We start from the raw sequence: 22,714 nt of genomic DNA, 5'->3' as shown, positions 1-22,714 counted from the left end.
AAGCTTTATACCCCCGACTACTTGACGTCATGGAAGATGAGACAGCAACCGACGCAGGACCCAACACTTTGATAATCAGGCCAACTGAAGGCTACTGCAAGCAGATAACTCAAATGTGATGACTGCAACAGTGAAACACGAAGAACATCCCCTTTTACATAAATTTCATATGGGGAGTGCAAGAAGATGGGTGGGGCACTGTACAAACAGGCTGATATGGTAGATGCATGTGCCTTAATGCTGGAATAGGTAAGTCTTTGTCTAAAGAAGCATGGCAGGTACTGTAAGACTCAGTCACTCGTGTCTGAGTCTAGATAATTTTTTGGTGGCAAGTGGCCAGAGTAAGACAATTCCACCTCATCCTCTGAGCTAGAAGAATCTTCCTCTTCCTGAAAGCTACTTTCCTGCTCTTTTTATAGAAGGGGAGGCCTCAGTAGTGGAAGCATGAGAGAGCTCTCTAGATTTCATAAAAGACAAACTCCAGAGCTACATTAAGGAGGTCTTGGGTTTTAGTCTAAGTAGAAGTGGATGGAGGTGGGGGACGATGACAAAGTGGTTCACTCTGGTTTGGGTGTTTGTTTTAAAGGGGGAGACCTGGGGATGCGGCCATCTGTTCTCTACATCAGTTATACCTTTGGTAGTAGAGAAAGACAGGGTGTCTCAATCCAGACTTAGTGACCTCATACCCGACTGACAAGCATGCTGTGGTACTATTCATAGGTAGGCTGGAGACCATGGAGCACTCCCGAGGGGTCAAATCAGAGGGTTCGGGCCTAGGGGTTGCCAGACCAGTGGGCTGCAAAGGGGTTTCACCTGGGTTACCAGTCGACTTATGACAGAGTTGAAGCTTTTCTAGTAACATCAGGCTCCTAGGCCTTTTTGTCTTTCCATTTTTGTGAAATGACAGTAGCCAATGCCAGAGTCTGTGGAGGCCCTGCAGTAGCAGTAGATTGCAATGCCACCAGGACTCAAATGGGTGGCTATTACATTGGCCCTACGTTTTAGAGTTTTTGCATGGAATTTTGCATAGTTAGGACAGTTAGAAATGAGGCCCCAAGTAGAACAGACAAAACAAGTGAAAATCTTTATGTATGTGGGACTTGCTTCCAACACTTCAAGCAATTGTTGACTCTTGAAAATTAAATTAGAAATTTCCCCAATTGAGTACATATCTGAATGGAGGAAGAAGGATAAATGAGCCGACCAATGGACTGTGAGCATTCTGATCACACGTTAAACACATTAGAAAGCACCTGAAGATGGTGCTAACAGATACCCTTCTAATACCCTAATGCCCATAAGATGGTTTTTGGACATCTGTCAGTTAGGAGTGTTGTAAAGAGTCTGGAAACTGGGCCAGTCGCTGCCTACTGCATGTCCAAGAATCAGTATTGCAACACTGATTATGAAAAGTATTCTATAATTTGAAACTGATGCATGACAAAAAGCATGAATCTTTGCCAGTTTTGAAGACATTTTCCAAAAATAAAGCAATCATTTAAGTAGGGAAAATGTGAGTTTGCTGTAGCCTGCAAAAACAATTACTGGCATTGAGAATACCACTGGATATGTAGAAAGGAAAAAATTTAAAAAGTAAATCAGGTACAAAAAACCTTAAGTACGGTCTAAAGTTTTTGAGAACAGGAATGTATTGATAGGCATTTTTGAGATCCAGAGTAGACAGAAAACAATGTAGAGGGATGGGAGGGGGAAAAGCCTGAATAGTGAACATTTTGAATTACGGAATGTTTATAAACAGATTGAGAAGAGTCAGACAAAACACCTGTCCAGGTTCCCTCTTTTTTGAGTAATAAAAATATTCTGGAACAAAATCATTTTCTTTGTTGGAACTGGTTCTATAATGCTTTGGGATAACATCTGAGCTAGAATGGATGGAAATAAAGTAGCTTGATTTTCTTGGTGTAGTGGAACTCCTAGGTTTGGAGAGAAAGAGTTCCACTGCCACCTGTATCCATTTTGAACTGTTTGGAGTACAAAGGAATCTGTTGTGATTTGTTCCCAACAGAGGGAAAGAAGAGAGACAGAGACTGGTTAATACAGGATGGCCAGGGTGGGGAGCAGATGGAGTTTGGCCAGGTATACATTCATGCATTTTTCTTGGTATGGGATGGAGTTTGGGCTCCACTCCCTTTTATTCCCTGAATCTCCTTGTCACTTATTTCTTATATTGGTGTTTACCAGACTTGCACTGGGACTTTGACAGATTTTTTTTAAAAAGGGCCCAGGACTAGAGGGGTAGTTCCTGTTGTACAATAGAATGAGCAACTGAAAATCTGCTTAACTCCTTGAATAAACTTACTTTCTAAAATCAAACCTTTTTTTAAAACCACAGCTGAGGAACTGCCAAACAAAACTTTTATCCAAGAGAGTATTAAGTATCATCAGGGAGATTCTGCAATCTAAACCAAGCATATCTGCTCCTAACAAACCTGTGGCAACTGTCTGGGAAACTACATCATTTGCACTGTATGAAGATTTAAGGGTATTGTCTAGTTACTTGACATATTGAAGAAATCACGTTAAGCAGAGAAAACTTTACTTCAGAAGAAGGTAAATCAGCAACAGTGTTACTCATATCCACAAAGGTTGAAAGTAAAAATATGGTCATGCAAGCCCAACAACTGATGGTCCTAAAGGCTAATGTAGAGGAAGTATAGATTTTTTCCCCATATCTGTCAAATGCCCTCCCATCCTTGTCAGATGGAACAGGCTTATGCAGTAGTTACCTGCTCAGCTCTGGAATTCCTTGGCCAATGACAACAGTCAGATCTGCAATAGGGTTACAAAAGAGAAGCTTGCGAGTTTGAATCAAGTCTATCCATCTTTTAAGACGCAGGAGGTTGACTATCTGGACAGGCACACATAGAATTAAAAGCATCCTCCACAACTTCAATGACAGGTGGGACCAGCAAGAGGTTTTGGAGCATCCACCTGAAGGAGTTCACAGTACCTATTTTGTGCGTCTTGAAACTTTGGTTTCTTTCCAGTGAAACAGGTCTTTCATCCATGCACTAGTGTCAGAAAAGGACATTTATTCTGCAGGATAATCAAGAGGAAATATCTGCCTCAGATTTAAATTCTAAACTGGCAGTATAGGAGACCTTGGAAGTAGTCTACTCCTTCCTCTTCTAACTCTGACAGGGAATCACTTCCTGGGGAAGAGTGAGACCTTTGCCTTTTTAATAGGAAGTAGCTGCAGAAGATGACTTTAAAAGACTGAAAGTCTCTGAAAAGTCCCTTTGGAAATATATAACCTGCTTCTTTTGCAGAGGAGTAAGATAGAGCAAAAAGACATTTGCTGTTTGAGCGCCCCCCCCATGATATCTAAATAGGCCTGGAAATAGAGGACATCTCTACTTCCATAACTGAACCTGCTACCTCATCCCTAACCAGCACTTGAGGGATTCCATTTAGCCCTTCTGAAAGCACAAGTTAGGGTCTTCCCTTCATAGCCACAGCCATACCCATCTGGTCATTAGGACAAACCAGGCTCTTGAAACTTAGAGGCATCCCTTGAAGCAGCACCAGAGGTGTTAGGAACATTCAACAGATGTTCTGAAGACCCCAACAAGGTCACAGCAGAGTCATTGGTAAATTGGAATTTGGCAAAAAGGCCAAAGTCCTTTTTACAGATCTTTTTTCCTTTTTAGGAACCTAAAAGAACGTCCAAGGAAGATGACCCACTGCCCATATATGTACAATTAAGGGTCTTCACAGCCAATGATTTAAAAAGAAAATACTAAGCTTGTTAAGCTGACAGTCTTGGGAGTAAAGTACATGCCAGTCTGACAAAAGTGGACATTGTCTGCCTTCCCTAGGCAAAATAAACAGGCTTTGTGGGAATCTTTATATGTTATTTGTCTTCCATACATTCTTTTCTCCTAGACAAAAGTAAATATTTTCTGACAAATTTTACTCAAAAAAAATAAAATCAAAAAAAAAAGAAAGGAAAAATTGTCCCCAAGACGTACTTATCTACCTAAAAGTTGAATGAGCTGACCGCTAAAACACTGAAGACACAGCACAGATAATTTATGTTTGAACTTTAACAGGAAGAACGCTCTGAATTTTGGTACTCGTACATCATCTGGACATACAGTATACATTGAAGGCATCCAAAACCTTTTATATACAGATGTCCAGTTCTTAAGCAGGATAAATCACATATAGTTTCATGCTGGACCCCACCCAGTTTGGGTTTGTGAAGGGCCGATCTTGTCTCCTGAATCTGACTGACTTCTTCGAGTCGGTCTCCAGAGCTGTGGACAAGGGCAAGGCAGTCCACATAGCCTATCTGGACATCGCCAAGCCTTCAACACTATCCCCCACTCTGGAATCATAGATAAACTTACTAAGCTGGGCATAAATCCCTACATCACTCGATAGGTTGCCAACTGGCTTACTGACAGAACCCAGACTGTAAAAGTAGCAGACTACAAATCCAGCTCCAGGCAAGTGGAGTACCTCAGGATTCAGTCCTGGGACCACTCTTGTTTGGCATCAGCCTCTCTGAAGTACAGGCCAACACTAAGGGACTCTTGGCTAACAAAGTTTGCAGATGACTGCAAACTGGGAGCCATTAGTGAATCCCCAAATGATGTGGATATTCTACAAAAGGGCCTTACAGAAACAGATGCCTGGTGCCAGAGCCATGGTCTCAAGCTTAATGCCAAGAAATGTATAGTCATCCCCTTTTGAAAAAAACATGTACCCATGAACTACCACATAGGTGGTAGGACACTAAACATCGAAAGTGTGATGAGAGACTTAGGGACACAAGTGGACAATGGTCTCACTTTCGATAACCACATCGTCACAACAGTCAGGAAATCCTTTTATGTGGCACACCTCATCACTAAGGGCTTTTCATCCAGAAAAAAAAGGAGGTCATTGTCCCACTGTACTCATCCCTCATTAGACCCATTATTGAGTATAATGCCCCATTTGGTATGTACCTCACAAGACATCTGCAACAGCTGAAAAGGTCACAGAAGTACCTCACTAAAAGAATCACAGGCCTAAAGCAGATGCCATATGCTGACTGTCTAAAAAAACTCCAGCTATACTCTGTGGCATATCGTCTACTCAGAGGCGATCTCTGCTTAACATACAAGGCCATGTCAAACCCTGAGCTGTTGGACATGCTCCACTTAAAGAAATCCCAATCCCTCAGAGCCACACGCTCCAGGGATCTAAACCTTATCATCGCAATGAACAAAACATGCTGGAGGGATAGGTTCCTGACCCAGAGACTCCCCATACTCTGGAATAGACTGCTCATACATGTCAAGCAGAGCACCTCATTGGCCCTCTTCAAAAGGAACCTTGATGATTGGATGGGAGATAGGAAATTCACCCCAGGGATCATGTCAGTTGCCCTACTAGAGAGGGGCCCAGAGAAGTAAATATTGTGGGAAAAAAATTCCAGGGAATTGTTATGGCTAGGCTTGCATAGGCCTTAGGGCCGATAGCCTAGTAACAACCCTATGAACCTATGCTCCTGCAACAGTAATCTAATGATGAACACGTACTATGACAGTAACTACAACGACAAGAAAACTACCCTGATTACCCTGTGGGGTACTTATCTTTCCTCTTAATTAGGACTAGTAATAGGCTGATGACACTGATGCACCCATATTAAATGGCACAGCACTGCCCTTCTTATACCCCCAACATCATTATGCTACAGTAGTAAGGAGTCAGCTGAAGACATGAGAGGAAAGTACAGCTTTGGAAATTAGGAAAACCATCATTCTACCAACAGTACAGATATTCCACAGATCAAGACCGCAACAGTGAACATTACGAAGAACATGGAAAAAAAAAAAAGTTTCCCCTATGTTGTATTTATTCCAAATCTCTAGAAGCAGGCAGACATGCCTGACTGATGATGCTCAGTACAGTATAAACACACACAAACTGTGACAAAGATCTTTGGAGGTCATCAGCAAATACCTTTCTTAAACCAAAGAGTTCCCTAGTGTTTCAGGGAAAGGAGTCAGCAGAATTCTAGGAGGGGGAAGGTAAAGCTCTGGAAGCTGGGGCCAATCACTGGGTTCCTACAGGCAGGAATCCCAGAAATGATGACTGTACCCATGTGTGTAAAAACAAAAAATTAATAGTTCCAAACCAAATGAGAAGGTAAACACTTGGCAAGACATACAAATCGGATCAGAGAACAGTAAAATGCAAACAAAATAGAGCTAATGTACTGGCCAGGAATGTTGACTCAAACAGAAGATGCATAGCATACTCAATACCAAGCCAGCCATGGAGCAGAGAGGGCACTGACTTCTATCATTTAAAAAAAATATATGCATCTTCAATGTGTAGATTTTTAAATTCACTAACAGATATAACCAGCAAGCGAGATTACACAGTGAAGTCTATATTCTCAAAATAAAGGACACTCCCTGTTCATATCTGACAATGGTAAATACAAGACAAGAATTCAGAAAATGTGTGCATGAGATGGAACATATACAATATCCGATCTAAGGGACAAGTGGACAGAACTATCCAGTTAGGAATCTCATTTAAAAACCATAAGCAGCAAAGCTTTGCCATCTTTCACTTTTGGAACACAAGAACAATCCACTGCACTGACTCAAAACTCTTACTAATTTAAATGTTAATGGGTAGAAGACTGAAAAGCAGATTTCCTTCACTTCAGGCATCAGTGACATAGTTGAACACAGAGCATTAAAAATGTTAAAAAGAATTCCGAAACTGCACACAACTACCCTATTTACAGGTTAGGGACAAAGAATACAGAAAATGTGGGAACATCTAGTCTGAACCTGAAACTGCTGGTAAAGTAGATGAACCAAAATTCTATGTAGTTCAACTTCCAGGATGGCTGCACACTGAACAGGTTGACTTCAGCTCTCACAGTATGAAAATAGAAAAAAATACGAGTCACTGAAACTGTCAGTCTGGGTAGAATTCAGTCACTGACCCGTTATTACACTGCCTGGATACTGGCAAATAAGAAATCTGGAGAACTTAAGAGAAAAATCAGCAAAAAAGGAGAAGAGGAAATCCCAGCTGGGAAGAATCCTACATCTGTTTAGCAAAAAGAAATTAAAGTTTCAGCTTTGGAACAAAATATGGCCTCCCGTAATTTAAAATAAAAAATAAATGAAATGTACTCTCAGGTCTTTAAAATAAATGAAACAAAGAAGGTATAGATCAACTCTAATAACAAAAGGCTGGAAAAAAAGCAGCTTTAGCTATTCAGATGAACTGATAAAATTGCAAAAAATCAGAGGATGAAGTGATGAAAAGGCTGGTTGCATATAAAGCTTCTCAAGAACAGTGGTTTCAAAAATGAGAGAGAGTTACAAAACAAAGCATGTCTGCTGCACCAGAGAAACTGGAAGGAACACATTAATTTTATGAAAGCACAAATAAATCGTATTAATGTTCCACAGTAGGATCTGTTAACTGAAAGGGCACAGAGTGTACACTCCAAACCTGGCCATGAGAAACAGCCAAGACCTATATTAGTGAACATGCAATTGTGAGCAGAAAATGTTGAGCATGACAAAACTTTAACAGAAAGGAGACAACAGAGTATGCCTTGGAAACGATCATTGTACATCTAGAAAAAGAGAAGCAAGTTTATCCTTGCTATTAGGGAAAACTGACAGGCGGCTGCCAGATTCAAGTTGCTGTATCCAAATGTCTTCAGAATATTTTTGGGTGATCAAAGACCTTTTTAATGCAGAAAAGGCTAAGGATGAAATAGTTTTCCAACAACGAGTGAGCTAGCATGCAGAAGGGGACTCTACTTCTCATTTTACTGACAACAAAGCCAACAGAGAGCCTTTGCCACTGAATCCTTTTCCATTGTTCTGAAGAAAAATGCTCGAGACTCAGAAAAAAGCACAGGAGCTGACTAGAATGATAAGGAGAACACTGGACTTGAACCAGGGACTGGGAGATGGAGATGCTCAGGAAGACCAGCAACACAGACAACAGTGAATAAAATGGGGAAAGTATCACAGACAACAGTGAATAAAATGGGGAAAGTATCAAGCATCAATGTCAATGGATACAGAAATAGATATGTGAAATATGGCATTGTAAGAAAGTCTTGGAGAATGACATAGAATTTTGTTAACCCTATTAAACTTGTTGGTGAATTGTACAGCATATATGCCACTTTGTGTCATTAGTGTTTAGAAGGACACTGAAGGCAATGAAGTAGCAAAGTAAAACAGTTTTTGGTCTTACTAATCTTTGTATTGACAATTCTTGAAGTAAACTGCATGTTCTATTTTAACTCAATTTTCCACGGTGTGTATTCAGGGGTACTTTAAATGTGAGGCTGGGAGAGTCTTTTCAGAAACTGCTATATACGTTAAGATGTTAAGCAAGTACTCTTTTTGGTTGTAAAAAGCACAGGCTTACATACTGCAACAAGATATAATGCTGGTCAGAAGCAAGTTAAAGCTAATATAATGCTGGTCAGAAGCAAGTTAAAGCTAATATAATGCTATGATCTTGGGCTGTTGGGGTGGGGTGAAAAAAGCATACTGATTTACACATAATTAAGGCAGTAACTTCCTCAGTTTTAACAAGAGTGAAAGTACAGATTAATGTTGACTGTTTTAAGTTGTGCACAATGCAAGTAAGTTTAAAAATATGGAAGAATAGTGAAAAAGTTTCTTGCATCTGCAAAGCTATTAGCTTTTTTTAGTAAATGTTCTCGGATGAAGACAAAGTCTACAGGTGCAAGCGGTTGGCCAGGAGAAAACTGAACAATGTGTTCTGAATGAACATTACAAAGATTCTTTTATGCATCTGCAAAGTTAGCTTTTTTTCTGATTGCTTTTACAGGTGCAGCAATTAATCTCGACACTCCTGAGCACTCTGACAGAAATGTAACATTTAAAGGTACACTGGTAAGCAGTTCAGAAGTCTAAAATGTTGGGAAGTGAAAATCAGCCTCTTCAGCAGTCTTAACACTTTAATGCATTTAATAGAACAGTGCACAATTACATTTAAGTAACCAGTGCACTTTCTCTTAGGAATAAAAGTTAATGTTTACTTAAAAGCATGTAGAAAAACTGCAGGGAACCACCACGATGAGTATAAAACAGTTTATTTTAAAATAAAGAACAAGCGCTTTCACGCACCACCATGGCGCGCTTCATCAGGTTAAATCAATTAATTAAAAATTCATCCTTTATATATCAAAATACATCCAATTAATCAATTCGATCATCAAATTAAATAGTCTAATTAAGTCATTTAAAGAGATATTACCAGGGTAACATCAGGCTTAGGTATGAAGAACATCTTTAACATACAAAGCATAGCGCTTTTCTAAAGCAGCCAAGAGCTTCCGTCAACATAGAACAAACACTTATTCAGATTGCATAACTCAAACAAAAATCCATTCAAAAATTCATATCCAACAATAATAAATTCATAAACCTGTCTTATTTCCTTACAATACCTATTATGAATATAATACTGGTGTTACTAAAAATAAATAAATCACCAATAATGTCATGGCGATACTTATATAATGCATTATATCTAAATATCCATAAAATATGTGTTTTAATCATTATTTATAAAAATATATATATATTTTATATTAATATATAAAATAAATATTCTAACTAAGAACTTATTACTATATTGAATAAACAAGTCAACAATGCTTATTCAATAACTATATAAAATGGTAATATTTATGCAAATAATAAAGCTAAAACCAACACCTAAAAAGAACAAATAATTCATCTATCTCCTAATAGGGCTGGTCGGATGCTGACCGCTAAATTCAGACCAGGTTCAATATGAGACCTGAAGTTAAAAATCCATCTCAGCTCATGGAGTTCAAGAGACCCCACGACATCACCTTCTCTCATATTATTCTGCACAATCTGAATAACCCTAAACTTAAAATGATGTTTGGGGAACTGCTGACAATGCTTAGCCAATGCGTTACTAGTGTTCTCCTTCCTTATGTCGTAGATACGATTGTATATGCGATCCCTAAGCCTTCTCGATGTCATGCCTACATAGTAGGCATCACATAATACACAAGTGGCTAAGTAAATAATATTTTTGGAATCACATGTCGCATAGAAAGTAGGTGTAAACATCATGCCTATTCCTGGTACTTCAAATGACTGAATTTTTGATATGTAGCTACACATGCTGCATTTAGTGCACGAATAAGTTCCCTTCTTATATCGTGACCTAATATCTATATGCCGAACATCCATTTTATCATTACAGAGTAGCCTTTTTAAATTTAAACTATTGTTAAATCTAAAAGTAGGTTTTCTACCTACTATCTGTGCTAGGGTTGAATCAAGTAAAAGAATCTTCTAATTGTTCTTAACGACATCCATAATATGATGTATATCATTTGTATATTTAATGCTAAATGGCAAGCTTACTTCTTTGCTCTTAAAACTATTAGTAAAACCCCCTCTTTTAACATATGTATATGTCCCAAGCGTTGATGAGGTTAGGTTATCAACTAAATCAGCAGGATAGCCTCTACTAATGAGACAACTCTTTTGGAAATCCACCAGAGTATATAAATCCTCCTGTTTACTGCAAAGCCTAGAAATTCTAGTTATCTGCCCTTTTATCACATTACGAAAAACGTAGCGAGGATGCATGCTATCAAAATGAAGGATTGCATTCCTCCAGCATGACTTCCTGTATAGCGTTGTAGTGATGTTATTCTTGTCATCTTTAGTTAGGGTGATATCCAAAAAATTAACATAATTATATGAATGTTCAAAAGTAAATTTTAAAAAAGAGGTGGTTGATTCCATATAAGCAACAAACTCATACAGTGAATCTAAATCGTTATTCCAAAATAAAAGGATGTCTACAAAGCGCCTATACAAAATTATATTTTAAATCTCTCATTATTAAAAATAAATCTCCTTTCCCATTGATGAATAACTACATTTGCATATGCATTTGCACAGGGAGTGCCCATGGCCACTCCCCATGTCTGTGCATATGTTTGATCGCAAAAAAGAAAAATATTGTTGTTTAATACCATATCTAAAAGACTACAGACTAACATCTGATCAGCATTATCTAATGTTCCATTAGCATGCAGATATTCCCTAATGGCTTCCAAGCCAAAGTCATTCGGAATACTTGTGAATAGATTCCTAATATCCAGTGTTACTAATAAAGTGTTGCTTTGAATATTATTGCATAGGGAATCCTGTTTTAGATCATGTAGCAGCCCAAAAGAGTCCTTTAGAATTGTAGGTATTAATTTAACCAAAGGGCCCAATTTTGTATGTATAAAAATAGAGGCATTTTGTCACCCAATGCCTTCCTGAAACTACTGGGCGTAAAGGGGGAGGCTGCACCCCTTTATGCATTTTTGGAAGGCCCTTAATTAAAGGTATCAAAGGGGAATCAATTATTAAAAAATCATATAAACTCTTATCTATACAGCGACACATAAGAAGATCATAGAGGGTGTCATGCACCCCTCTTACTATAGAGCCAACTACTGTTTTATCTATGGGCTTATAGGCTGCATCATTATTTAGCATATTATGCATGAGCTCAATATAGAAGGAGGTATCCATTGCAACCACCCCTCCTCCTTTATCAGCAGGTTTAAATGTGATTTCGTTGTTATTACGAAAATTGTCAAGACAACATTTCAAATTGGCATTCAAATTAACATATATTACTTTGTGCTTTTTCTCTTTATAATACATATAAAAATCTTGCTCACAAGAGCGTACAAAACAGTCAACCATGTTATGCAAAGGAGGTACAAAAACTTTTTCTTTTGCATACATGTGTTGTATGTGAGAGGTCTTTATGCGAGGAATCAAAAAACAGTACCTTAAGTGAAAGTGCCCTAGCAAAAAGACGAAGCGCTATAAGCGTTTCTGAAAGTTCACTTCCCCTAGATGGAATTTAGGATAAACCTTTATTAAGAAGTACCTGTTCATCTGCTGTAAATTCAAAAGAAGTAAGATTGAAAAACAAAGTATTCAATTCCTGGTCTTTCGCCGTGCTTCCGGTATCTCGCCCGAAAATTTCCTCTTCCCTCGGCCTCGGCTCACAGAACGCGTAGGTGCCCTGGCTTTGTATGGAAGCGGGAGGTTTAAAGGAAGAATGCCAGTAGCTGTGCCAGATGTTATGACATTACTTGATTTTGGTCTCGCTCCCAGTGCGTCAATATCTTTTAGTCCCTGCTGATTACAGGGTAATGAAACATTGGAGGGAAATATTTCATCAATATGAGTATCACCCAAGGATTCCTTTCTGGCACGAGACTCATTTGATATCTCGACATGTTCAGTATGCTCAGTACTAGGGTTCAATGAGGGAGTAGTGTCATTAACAGTCGGTTCAGCCCCATTCCTATTGAACCTCGGCCAGACAAAAATCTGGCCCAGCTGGAAATCTTGGTAGTCCCGTTTTAATTTCTTTAATTTTACTTGTTCAAGCTTGCTGCTATATAATGCAACCTGCCTAAGCATATTATTAAGCTTAGAGATGTGCAGGTCACCTTTATATTTTTGTAGTAAATTCTTATGTTCATCCTCCACTTTAGCAACAAGATCTAATTCAATGGGAGTAAAGTATTCAATTAATAAATTAATATACTTAGTACCAAAATCAATATTTAGTTGTTGCCATCTACGCAACAAGTCTGGATGGCTATCACCATAGCTTGGCATACACAATACCCGCATTCCACGGGGAACAACTTTAAAGTGAAGACAAGCCTCCAGGTGTCTTCTCTGCCATATAAGCCGATGGAGCTTATACAAATCATTCTCTAGGAGTCTTAGAGAGCTGTAATAATCTTGTAAATTCTCTACATTGTTAGAAACAATGGGTTGAGTGTTAAGATGAAAGTCCAGACTCAGCAGAGGATTCTCCTGCTGGTGAAAAAGGTTGTTCCAGTCCTCAGTACCGCCCGTACTTGCCGGATTATAATCAAGCTCAATATTCATGGAATCCATCGTGTGCTGGCCAAAAATGCAAACGAAAAAGAAGAATAATAGCAGCAGACAAAAGATGACCATCCAAAGGTTCCTTCCAACGTCAAAAGATAAATGTAGAAAAACTGTAGGGAACCACCACGATGAGTATAAAACAGTTTATTTTAAAATAAAGAACAAGCGCTTTCACACACCACCATGGCACGCTTCATCAGGTTACATCAATTAATTAAAAATTCATCCTTTATATATCAAAATACATCCAATTAATCAATTCTATCATCAAATTAAATAGTCTAATTAAGTCATTTAAAGAGATATTACCAGGGTAACATCAGGCTTAGGTATGAAGAACATCTTTAACATACAAAGCATAGCGCTTTTCTAAAGCAGCCAAGAGCTTCCGTCAACATAGAACAAACACTTATTCAGATTGCATAACTCAAACAAAAATCCATTCAAAAATTCATATCCAACAATAATAAATTCATAAACCTGTCTTATTTCCTTCCAATACCTATTATGAATATAATACTGGTGTTACTAAAAATAAATCACCAATAATATCATGGCGATACTTATATAATGCATTATATCTAAATATCCATAAAATATGTGTTTTAATCATTATTTATAAAAATATATATATATATATTTTATATTAATATATAAAATAAATAAAATAAATATTCTAACTAAGAACTTATTACTATATTGAATAAACAAGTCAACAATGCTTATACAATAACTATATACAATGGTAATATTTATGCAAATAATAAAGCTAAAACACCTAAAAGAACAAATAATTCAACACCTAAAAAGAACAAATAATTCATCTATCTCCTAATAGGGCTGGTCGGATGCTGACCGCTAAATTCAGACCAGGTTCAATATGAGACCTGAAGCTAAAAATCCATCTCAGCTCATGGAGTTCAAGAGACCCCACGACATCACCTTCTCTCATATTATTCTGCACAATCTGAATAACCCTAAACTTAAAATGATGTTTGGGGAACTGCTGACAATGCTTAGCCAATGCGTTACTAGTGTTCTCCTTCCTTATGTCGTAGATATGATTGTATATGCGATCCCTAAGCCTTCTCGATGTCATGCCTACATAGTAGGCATCACATAATACACAAGTGGCTAAGTAAATAATATTTTTGGAATCACGTCGCATAGAAAGTAGGTGTAAACGTCATGCCTATTCCTGGTACTTCAAATGACTGAATTTTTGATATGTAGCTACACATGCTGCATTTAGTGCACGAATAAGTTCCCTTCTTATATCGTGACCTAATATCTATATGCCGAACATCCATTTTATCATTACAGAGTAGCCTTTTTAAATTTAAACTATTGTTAAATCTAAAAGTAGGTTTTTCTACCTACTATCTGTGCTAGGGTTGAATCAAGTAAAAGAATCTTCCAATTGTTCTTAACGACATCCATAATATGATGTATATCATTTGTATATTTAATGCTAAATGGCAAGCTTACTTCTTTGCTCTTAAAACTATTAGTAAAACCCCCTCTTTTAACATATGTATATGTCCCAAGCGTTGCATCTGAAAAGCTATTAGCTTTTTTTAGTAAATGTTCTCGGATGAAGACAAAGTCTACAGGTGCAAGCGGTTGGCCAGGAGAAAATTGAACAATGTGTTCTGAATGAACATTACAAAGATTCTTTTATGCATCTGCAAAGTTAGCTTTTTTTCTGATTGCTTTTACAGGTGCAGCAATTAATCTCGACACTCCTGAGCACTCTGACAGAAATGTAACATTTAAAGGTACACTGGTAAGCAGTTCAGAAGTCTAAAATGTTGGGAAGTGAAAATCAGCCTCTTCAGCAGTCTTAACACTTTAATGCATTTAATAGAACAGTGCACAATTACATTTAAGTAACCAGTGTACTTTCTCTTAGGAATAAAAGTTAATGTTTACTTAAAAGCATACAAGCTGTTCTTCACATCTGGGAGGGGAACAGAGATTAAAGGACACACCACAATCAGTGTAAGTAGGAACGAAGGATAAAAATGTGATCTGGCATAAGTAATCTTAATTTTGGATTAAGTAGTGCCTGTGGGTGCAGCCTCTGATTTGGGGAAACTGCTCCTATCTGTATAGGTAAATTTCATTTGTTGAAAATGTACATAGTTTTGGGCATCTGTTCCACATTAAAAAAAGGGATGATATTCTAAACACTGGTGAAAACAGACAAAAAAACTACAAAGTAAAAGTGTTGAAAAAATATGTCTGATTCAATTGGAACTGCTTAAAGGATCAGCCTGCAAAACAGTGTGTGCATGAATGCACAAAACTGGCAACAAACATTCAAGTATAACAAGTAAGAGAAACAGCTTTCTACGACAATGACTACTCTTGTCCATATTATTATGGAATTATAAATAACCTTACATATACAAATAAAAAGCAAATAGTATTAAATTACATTAAGAAATATAGAGTGCAAAGAAAAATACTGGAGGAAAGAAGAAAGTCATTCAAAATGGAAACTCAGTAGAATATCTGGGACAAGGAAAAGTGTAGTAGTAATACTGATTGACAGCAGGGCTCCAATACTGATAGAAAAGAGAAAAAGAGAATAATGGTATATTTGTGGTAGTAACAGCCAATTAGTAAGACTGGAGAATTAGACTGACATGCACTTGTATTCCACCAAAAACTGCTGTTATGGAGCTTACAAAATTGGGCAAACTAATTTGATGTTGGCAGGGAATATTTATGGGTGGGGACTGGAACTTGATTTTCATTGGTGGTTTTGTAAGGGGGGCACACTTTTGACAATACAATGATGAGCCAGAGGAAAACAATGTAAAAAAATATAAAAGAGGATAGATTTCTGAAGAAATTTATGAAAATATATGGTATGGATTATTTTAATTCAGTAGTAGGAAATCTGACAATTTACATATTACTTCCCAAAGTACAATAACTGGACTACAATGAATAGAATTTTGTTTTACATGAGTATATGTATTTAATTGTAATCTTTGAGAAACATCCAACAACTATTTCAGATCATGCAGCAATAAAAGCTAAGATAAAGATGCACAGTAATAAAGTAAAAATAAGACAGTGGTGCTTTCTCATTTGTTAGAAAGAGAGAGAGCGGCATTTAAGGAATGGGTAGTGGAAACTATTCTAGAGTTACTAAAGAAGATAGACATTCTTCAGAATGGATAGCTTTTGAGTGGGATAATATGAAAATAGAGGTTAAAATAGGGCACAAATAAAAGCGACAGATATGGGAAAGAAGTAATAGGAATTATTTAGAAGGGCTGTTAAAAATATTGCCGAATAAGTGGAATGTCATATAAGAAAAGGAGCAACTACAGTATGTGCTAAATGGAAAATAATGGGGTAGTTGGATAGTATATGTATGAGTTTAGAAAGATTGCTGTTAAGCAACTTTTTTTTTTTTATTCCAGGCCACAAAAACTTTTAGCACAACTTACGCAACAGAAAGTAGAGGGGGTCATTGCCAAACTTTGGAAGCCTATGACAAGAAAAATAACCAGACAGCCTATAAAAATTATTAGAGCTGTGCCGTGCATTTTATGAAAATCTGTGTAAAGTAGAGGACTGAAAAAAAAAAAAACAAAAGGCAAAAATGAAAATATTTACAGAATACTTAATTATGCCAATGACAGGGGAAGATGACACTCAACAATTAAATAGCTAAGATAGGAACAGACCAGATAAAACAGTGGTGTATAATCAATGAATAGACAGGCTTGCAGGAACATATTCCTGTGGAAGTAGGGGAAAGTGATAAAAAATCTGAAACGTTTTGTCTAACAGTATTTTAAAAGGAGGCCAGCATGTTAGGAAAAAGTTGTGGTAGTTGTACTACCCAATGAGGATAAAGCTCCTTCATACCTAGCTTCATAAGGACCCATTTCAATTTTGAACCATGATTATAAAGTGTTTCTGCCCATACTAGCCAAGAGAATAACAAAAGTGTTGCCAAAACTGATAAATATGGATGAAGTGGTTTTGTAAGGGGAGCACACTTTTGACAATACAATGATGACCCAGAGGAAAACAATGTAAGAAAATATAGCTGTTGTTGGTGACTCAATACAGGGAAAGCATTTTGATAGTGTCAGCTGGGTTTTATCAGTAGGGCAATGCAAACATCTGCATTCCCTGATAGAATAAAAAGGGTTAATGTATATGCAGGACCTGGAGACTAAGGTGGGAGGGTTCCTCTCTGGCAAAGCTGGAATTTACTGAAGAAATATGGCAAAGAAACCAAGGTAATGAGTGCAAATAACTAGAAAGGAAAAAGTAAGAGTGGAATGGGGCCAAGTAGAAGTTTGGCCTACATGTTGGAGAATGCCTTCCTTAAAATGCATTGATATACAACAGTATAGGCAAAACGAAGGGGATAAGAGAGTGCCGCATGAAAGACCATCTCTGGTACAGGGTTAAGTGGAGTCTAGAACAAAAGCTTCAGTTAAGGGAATAATTATTACGGCATATAAAAAACTGTACTGTAGCTATAAGTATCAATCAGAGGAGGTTAGAAAGTATTGGGAAGAGAATGGAAAGGCAATTTACAAAGAAACAATGGAAGAATGTCTGCATAGCTCCCAAATAAGTGACAAAATCTAGGTTTATGATTTTTGCTTGGAATGAGTTTGCATATGTATTATTATACCCCAAACAGACTTTGGATACCTTTTCCTTGGGTAGAATGGAAATGCTGAAGTTTGATAGAAAAAGGGGGAGAGTTAACTGAGAACATGTTTTCTTGGTGGTATAATGAGCTGGCAGATTTTAAAAATTCCCTACAAAGTAGTCTGACAGAAATCGTCCAGGTTAGCAAATGTCTGTAGCTAAGGAAATGATTCTTTTGAGCTGGGACATAAGAATTGCCTACACATAGTAAGCCCTTGCTAAGTTATTGGCTGCCAATAAAATTATTACAAAATGAAAATCTAAACTAATTAAAGAACTAAATATTGCTAGGAAGCTCAAAGAACTAGAGATGGGATCTTTTGAAAAGGGAAGGAGCAAGTTAAATGCAAATAAATGGAATTTGTGGGAATAATATTTACTGAATAATGTTCAGGAGGAAGACGGATGTTCACTGGAAAAGCAGGAAATAAGCAATTTATGTAATGTTGGAGTGAATAATTGTTAAAGAAAAATATGTAATGCATAGTATAAATGTGACAGATATTAACATAGCGTTTTGCACTGATAGAGGTGTTTCTAAGTCTTGAGATTGTTTTTAAATACTTATTAAACTAAGTCAAAAATATCTATGCAATTCATGGGAAAGAAGGACTGCTGCAGAAAAAAAACTGCAAGCACTTCTGCAAGACAAATATGTTGAAGTAAAAGTGCCAGGAAGATGAACAACCATAAATGTCACAATCAGTACTGCTGCAAGAAAAAAAAGATTGTGAAAACACAGTCAAGAAATGTAGAGAGACAGACTCCTGAAGCCATGCCAGTAAGCAACCTGTAGATGTAGAAAGAACTGTCCCCAAAATGAAGGAAGACCACAAGTTCACTGTAGTCTTGTTAAAAGCACCAGCTATGGAAGACAACTAGGAAAAAACAAAAAAACAGATGTAGGGACTGCTTGAGAATTAAAAACAATTCTATGAACTGATAAGTTATAAATCAGTAAGATTTACTAAATACACTCTCAATAAATAAAGGTTTGCATTTTACGTCAGTAGCTCAACACAGCATTATGGTTAATGTTAGAATAAATGTAGCACAATACATGCTACCTCACAGGAGTACAGCTATATCACTTTTAATTCAAAAAAGGGAATATTACATATGAATGTATAAACTCTAGTGATAACAAGTTAAAGTGAACTGTTTGTCAAGGGATACACTTTTACTAAAGACAGTCTCAGTTTGAAAACACACCTCATTGAATATGAAACATATTCAATGTGTCTGTTTTATAGACATGACAAGATGTTTAACTCATTACAAGCTGGCAGGCATTGAAACCATCTGTCTACAACATGTCCTTAGCAACCAACTACATGCTAAACCTTTGCTGTGCCATAACCAGTGATGGAAGGCCTGTTAAGCAGATGCATTTTCCTAAGTTTGTTAGGCCATACTTAGGCTTAGTGCTTTTTAATCTAAGTAACATGTCCCTAATTTTGGTCTCAGACAGGCATGAAACTATTTGAAGCACATTACAAACTCCATTAAGGAGTCTATATGATTTTTGTATACTGGAATTACTAATTACTAGGGTGTTTTCAGGATTGCCACATTTATAGGCTTATGAGTCTGGCTTGGTCCAAAAGTTTAATCCTAGGTACTTTGTCATTACGGGTACTTCCCACTGCAAGGGTGTGCTGAATTGCTTCATTCACTGGGGTCAGATGGTGGTCTGTGTAATGTTACATGTACAAGGTTCTGATCCTAGAATCAACAATGCTAAATTCCTGTAGCACCTACAAGGTTCTCATCACCTCAGACATGAACCTTGACATGGTAATTATAATTTCACACGGATATGATTTTACCCATTGTGGCTGGCTTACGTGTTGCCACGTCATTCTCCACACATAGTGGAAATTTACAGCTTTCCACTGTTATGAGAGAGTACACCAGCTTCTGATTGCCAATCTCAATAACCAATAAAACAAACCACTATGAAAAGCACAAAAAATCAAAACTACCACAGTATGTAACACCAGAGTACTACTGCAGTTGCAGGACAGAAAGTATTGACTAAACGGTGGACAGAACTGTTGCTCTTAAATATGCATTACAAGGACAGAATAAATATCATCCACTATTTTTAATCCCACTTGGCATACACAGTTTATGAAAACACTACTGAACTGCAAAAAGTAATGAGATATTGTTTTACACACAAACTTAACATACTAATCATCGTCTTTCTGCAGTATTCACACAATGGACACATTATTCTTGGTGGAGAAGAAAACTGGAAAAGTGTGAGCCCCATACAAAGTTAGTTTTCACAATAATGACTATAGGGAGGGAGAAAGGATGGTGTGAAAGGGAAAATACGACAACCATCATATCTTTTGGAAGAGGTTGTCAGACACAGCCACGTGGTTCATGCAAACCATATCAAATACAGTTTTCAAAATAAACATTTACCTTTCTGTATGAATCCTCTATTGTTGGATCATATTTTTCAACAAAAATACCTTGAACAAACTGCACTGTCTGGAAGATAAAAAAAGGACATTTCAGCTACTTTTTAGTGAGCAAGCATTTCAAAGCTACAGGCATATTATAAAATCATTAGAAGCTACAGCACTCATTACTATCCAAAACACAACATTCAAGTTTTAACTTGTAATAAACATTATCACATTCCTCTCCTGAATTAAAATTGGCTGAAACCTGCAGCTCGCAGTGGGTTTCTTCCATGCTTCTGACATAATAATGTAAATGTCTTCAATGCTGTACCTTAGGGTATATATGCACTGTAAAGCAAACACGTTTCAGCTGCTGTAATTCTGCCATTTTCTTTGTATGCAATACACATCTTTTTAAGATCAAGAGTGAAAACAGAAGTGAATCAGCCTCCTCCTCTTGAAATGCAAATGTGCACCAATGTTTCACTGAAACAAGCTGCATTTAGAACTTTCCTTTAATAAAAGATGCTTGAACGGGTTACATGCATACATATGAATTTCTACAGGACTTCATGACTTGTTTATTTTTTACAGTACTGCCAGGTAGAAACAAATGTGGTGTCAAATATCATTATAAAACTGTTGGCATAAAAGGCTAACTTATCATGGCTTTAATAATTCCACCATAGAGACAGAGCTAGAAACCTGATCACCCAGTGTAAGACAAAAAGGTACCCACATGAAGTCTGGAAAAAGACAATATTACAGATAATCAGGAATGGCAGTCATAAAGAGAAACAGTGGGAAGAAAATAAACCTGTGGACAGCTATTGTCTTGAAAACACACTATGTAAGGTTATATGCAATTATCCACAAGCACACACACATATGGAGCACGTGCAGATTAACAAAAAAAGAGGAGAGTCACACAAACTAATAAAAAGTTATGTTCATACCATAACATTCCATGTGTGTTGTCCATCTTATCCTTTATTCTCACTGGTGGGTTGGATCCTATGCGTCAGATCCGTCTCGGCCATTTCTCCAGCTCGAGGTCTTCAGCAAAGCTCATAGGCCTCATTCTTTACCCATAATGCATTCCCATATTTAATATTATATATATTTATATATACACACACACACACACACACACACACACATATACATATATATATATATATATATATATACATATATATATATATATACACATATATACACACATATAAATAAATGTGGGATATGCACAATGATAGTAATCTAGATAATGTGACTTCTGAAACCGGATGACCTTTCCTTGCGTCAGAATATGAGAGAAAAAGCTGATCAGGTTTTCTAAATTCCGAAGTTCTGCGTAAACAGAAATGTAATTGTCTGTGAACATCTAGGATATGCAAGGAATACTCTCCTTTATTTTGGAAGTTGGGAAAGAAAACTGGAAGGTCTATTGACTTGGGTTAATGGAATTTTCTGTCACAACCTTGGGTAGAAAGGATGGATTAGTGCGCACCACCACCCTGTCTGTGAAAGATTAGATACGGTGGTTTTGTGGACAAGGCCTCCAACTCGTATACCCTTCTGACTGAAATAATAGCCACCAAGAACAGAGTTTTCCAGGAGAAATATTTCAAGTCACATGTGGCTGAGGGCTCAAAGGGAGGAAATATAATACTGGATAAAATTAAATTGAGATCCCAAGGGGGTATTGGATATTTACAAGAACACCTTAACATAACAGTGCCCTTCAAAAACGCTCTGCAAAGTCTGTGTCACATGATAGGACAGTCATTTTCTCCTATATGAAAATTCGAAATTGCAGCTAGTTGAACTTTAACTGAAGCTGCCACTGCTCCATCACTGAAGATCTCTGACAAACTGTAAAACAGAGTGAACTGGTGCTGTAAGAGGGTCTAGTTTGCCCATACGACAAACTTCTTCCATTTGCTTCTATAAAGTTTGAGTAGATGCTTTATGAGATATTATAATATGCTTGACTGGGGAGGAGAGGGATGGAAACCTGGCAATAAGGGGAACTGGAGCAGCCAAGCTGTCAACCTTAGGGTGTGTAGATTGGGATGAACTATTCCCTACGGGTATGTCAGAAGGTCCGTAACGGAGTCCAAAATCCAGGGTTTGTTTGGAAGATGAGGCTGAAGAAAGGGGAACCAGATCTGACGAAGACAGCAGGGAGCAATTAGGATACAAACTCACTTTCTGTAGAAACTTTGGAATTAGAGGAATCAAGGGGAAAAGCATAAAAAAGTCCGGGGGCTCAATTGCAAAAAAGTGCATCCCTTGGTGACTCCCCCATAGGAAGGATCAGGGCATAGTAGTCACTGCATTTGGTATTTATGGGCGATGCAAAAAGGTCGCAGCAAGACTGGCAACATCTGTGGAAGACCACTTTCGTAGCTTTCTGATTGAGGGACCACTTGTGCGGCCGCAGAATGGCTCTGCTCAGCTTGTCCACAATGAAGTTGGATTTCCCCCAGGATATGAGTTATTAGAAAGCAGTTGGAGGCTATCGCCCAATGCCAGACCCTGACAGCTTCAGTCTACACAGCATAGGCAATACATGTGGGATATGCA

The 22,714-nt window shown here is 37.5% G+C and overlaps 1 protein-coding gene across 1 annotated transcript in view; it reads right to left on the bottom strand.

Moving 5' to 3' along the window:
• The window catches only part of RAP1A (RAP1A, member of RAS oncogene family), a gene marked incomplete in the record, with an annotated part of 951,057 nt that overhangs the window by 355,194 nt on the left and 573,149 nt on the right, over nucleotides 1–22,714 (bottom strand). Inside the window, 1 exon segment of the mRNA XM_044076989.1 lies at nucleotides 20,142–20,210. Within this exon segment, the coding sequence (XP_043932924.1) occupies nucleotides 20,142–20,210 (69 nt within the window).

The sequence above is a fragment of the Protopterus annectens genome, chromosome 7.part0 (genome assembly GCF_019279795.1).
Source record: "Protopterus annectens isolate FY-2018-M chromosome 7.part0, PAN1.0, whole genome shotgun sequence".
NCBI classification, from domain to species: Eukaryota; Metazoa; Chordata; order Ceratodontiformes; family Protopteridae; genus Protopterus; species Protopterus annectens.
This window is presented reverse-complemented; position numbering and strand designations above follow the sequence as displayed.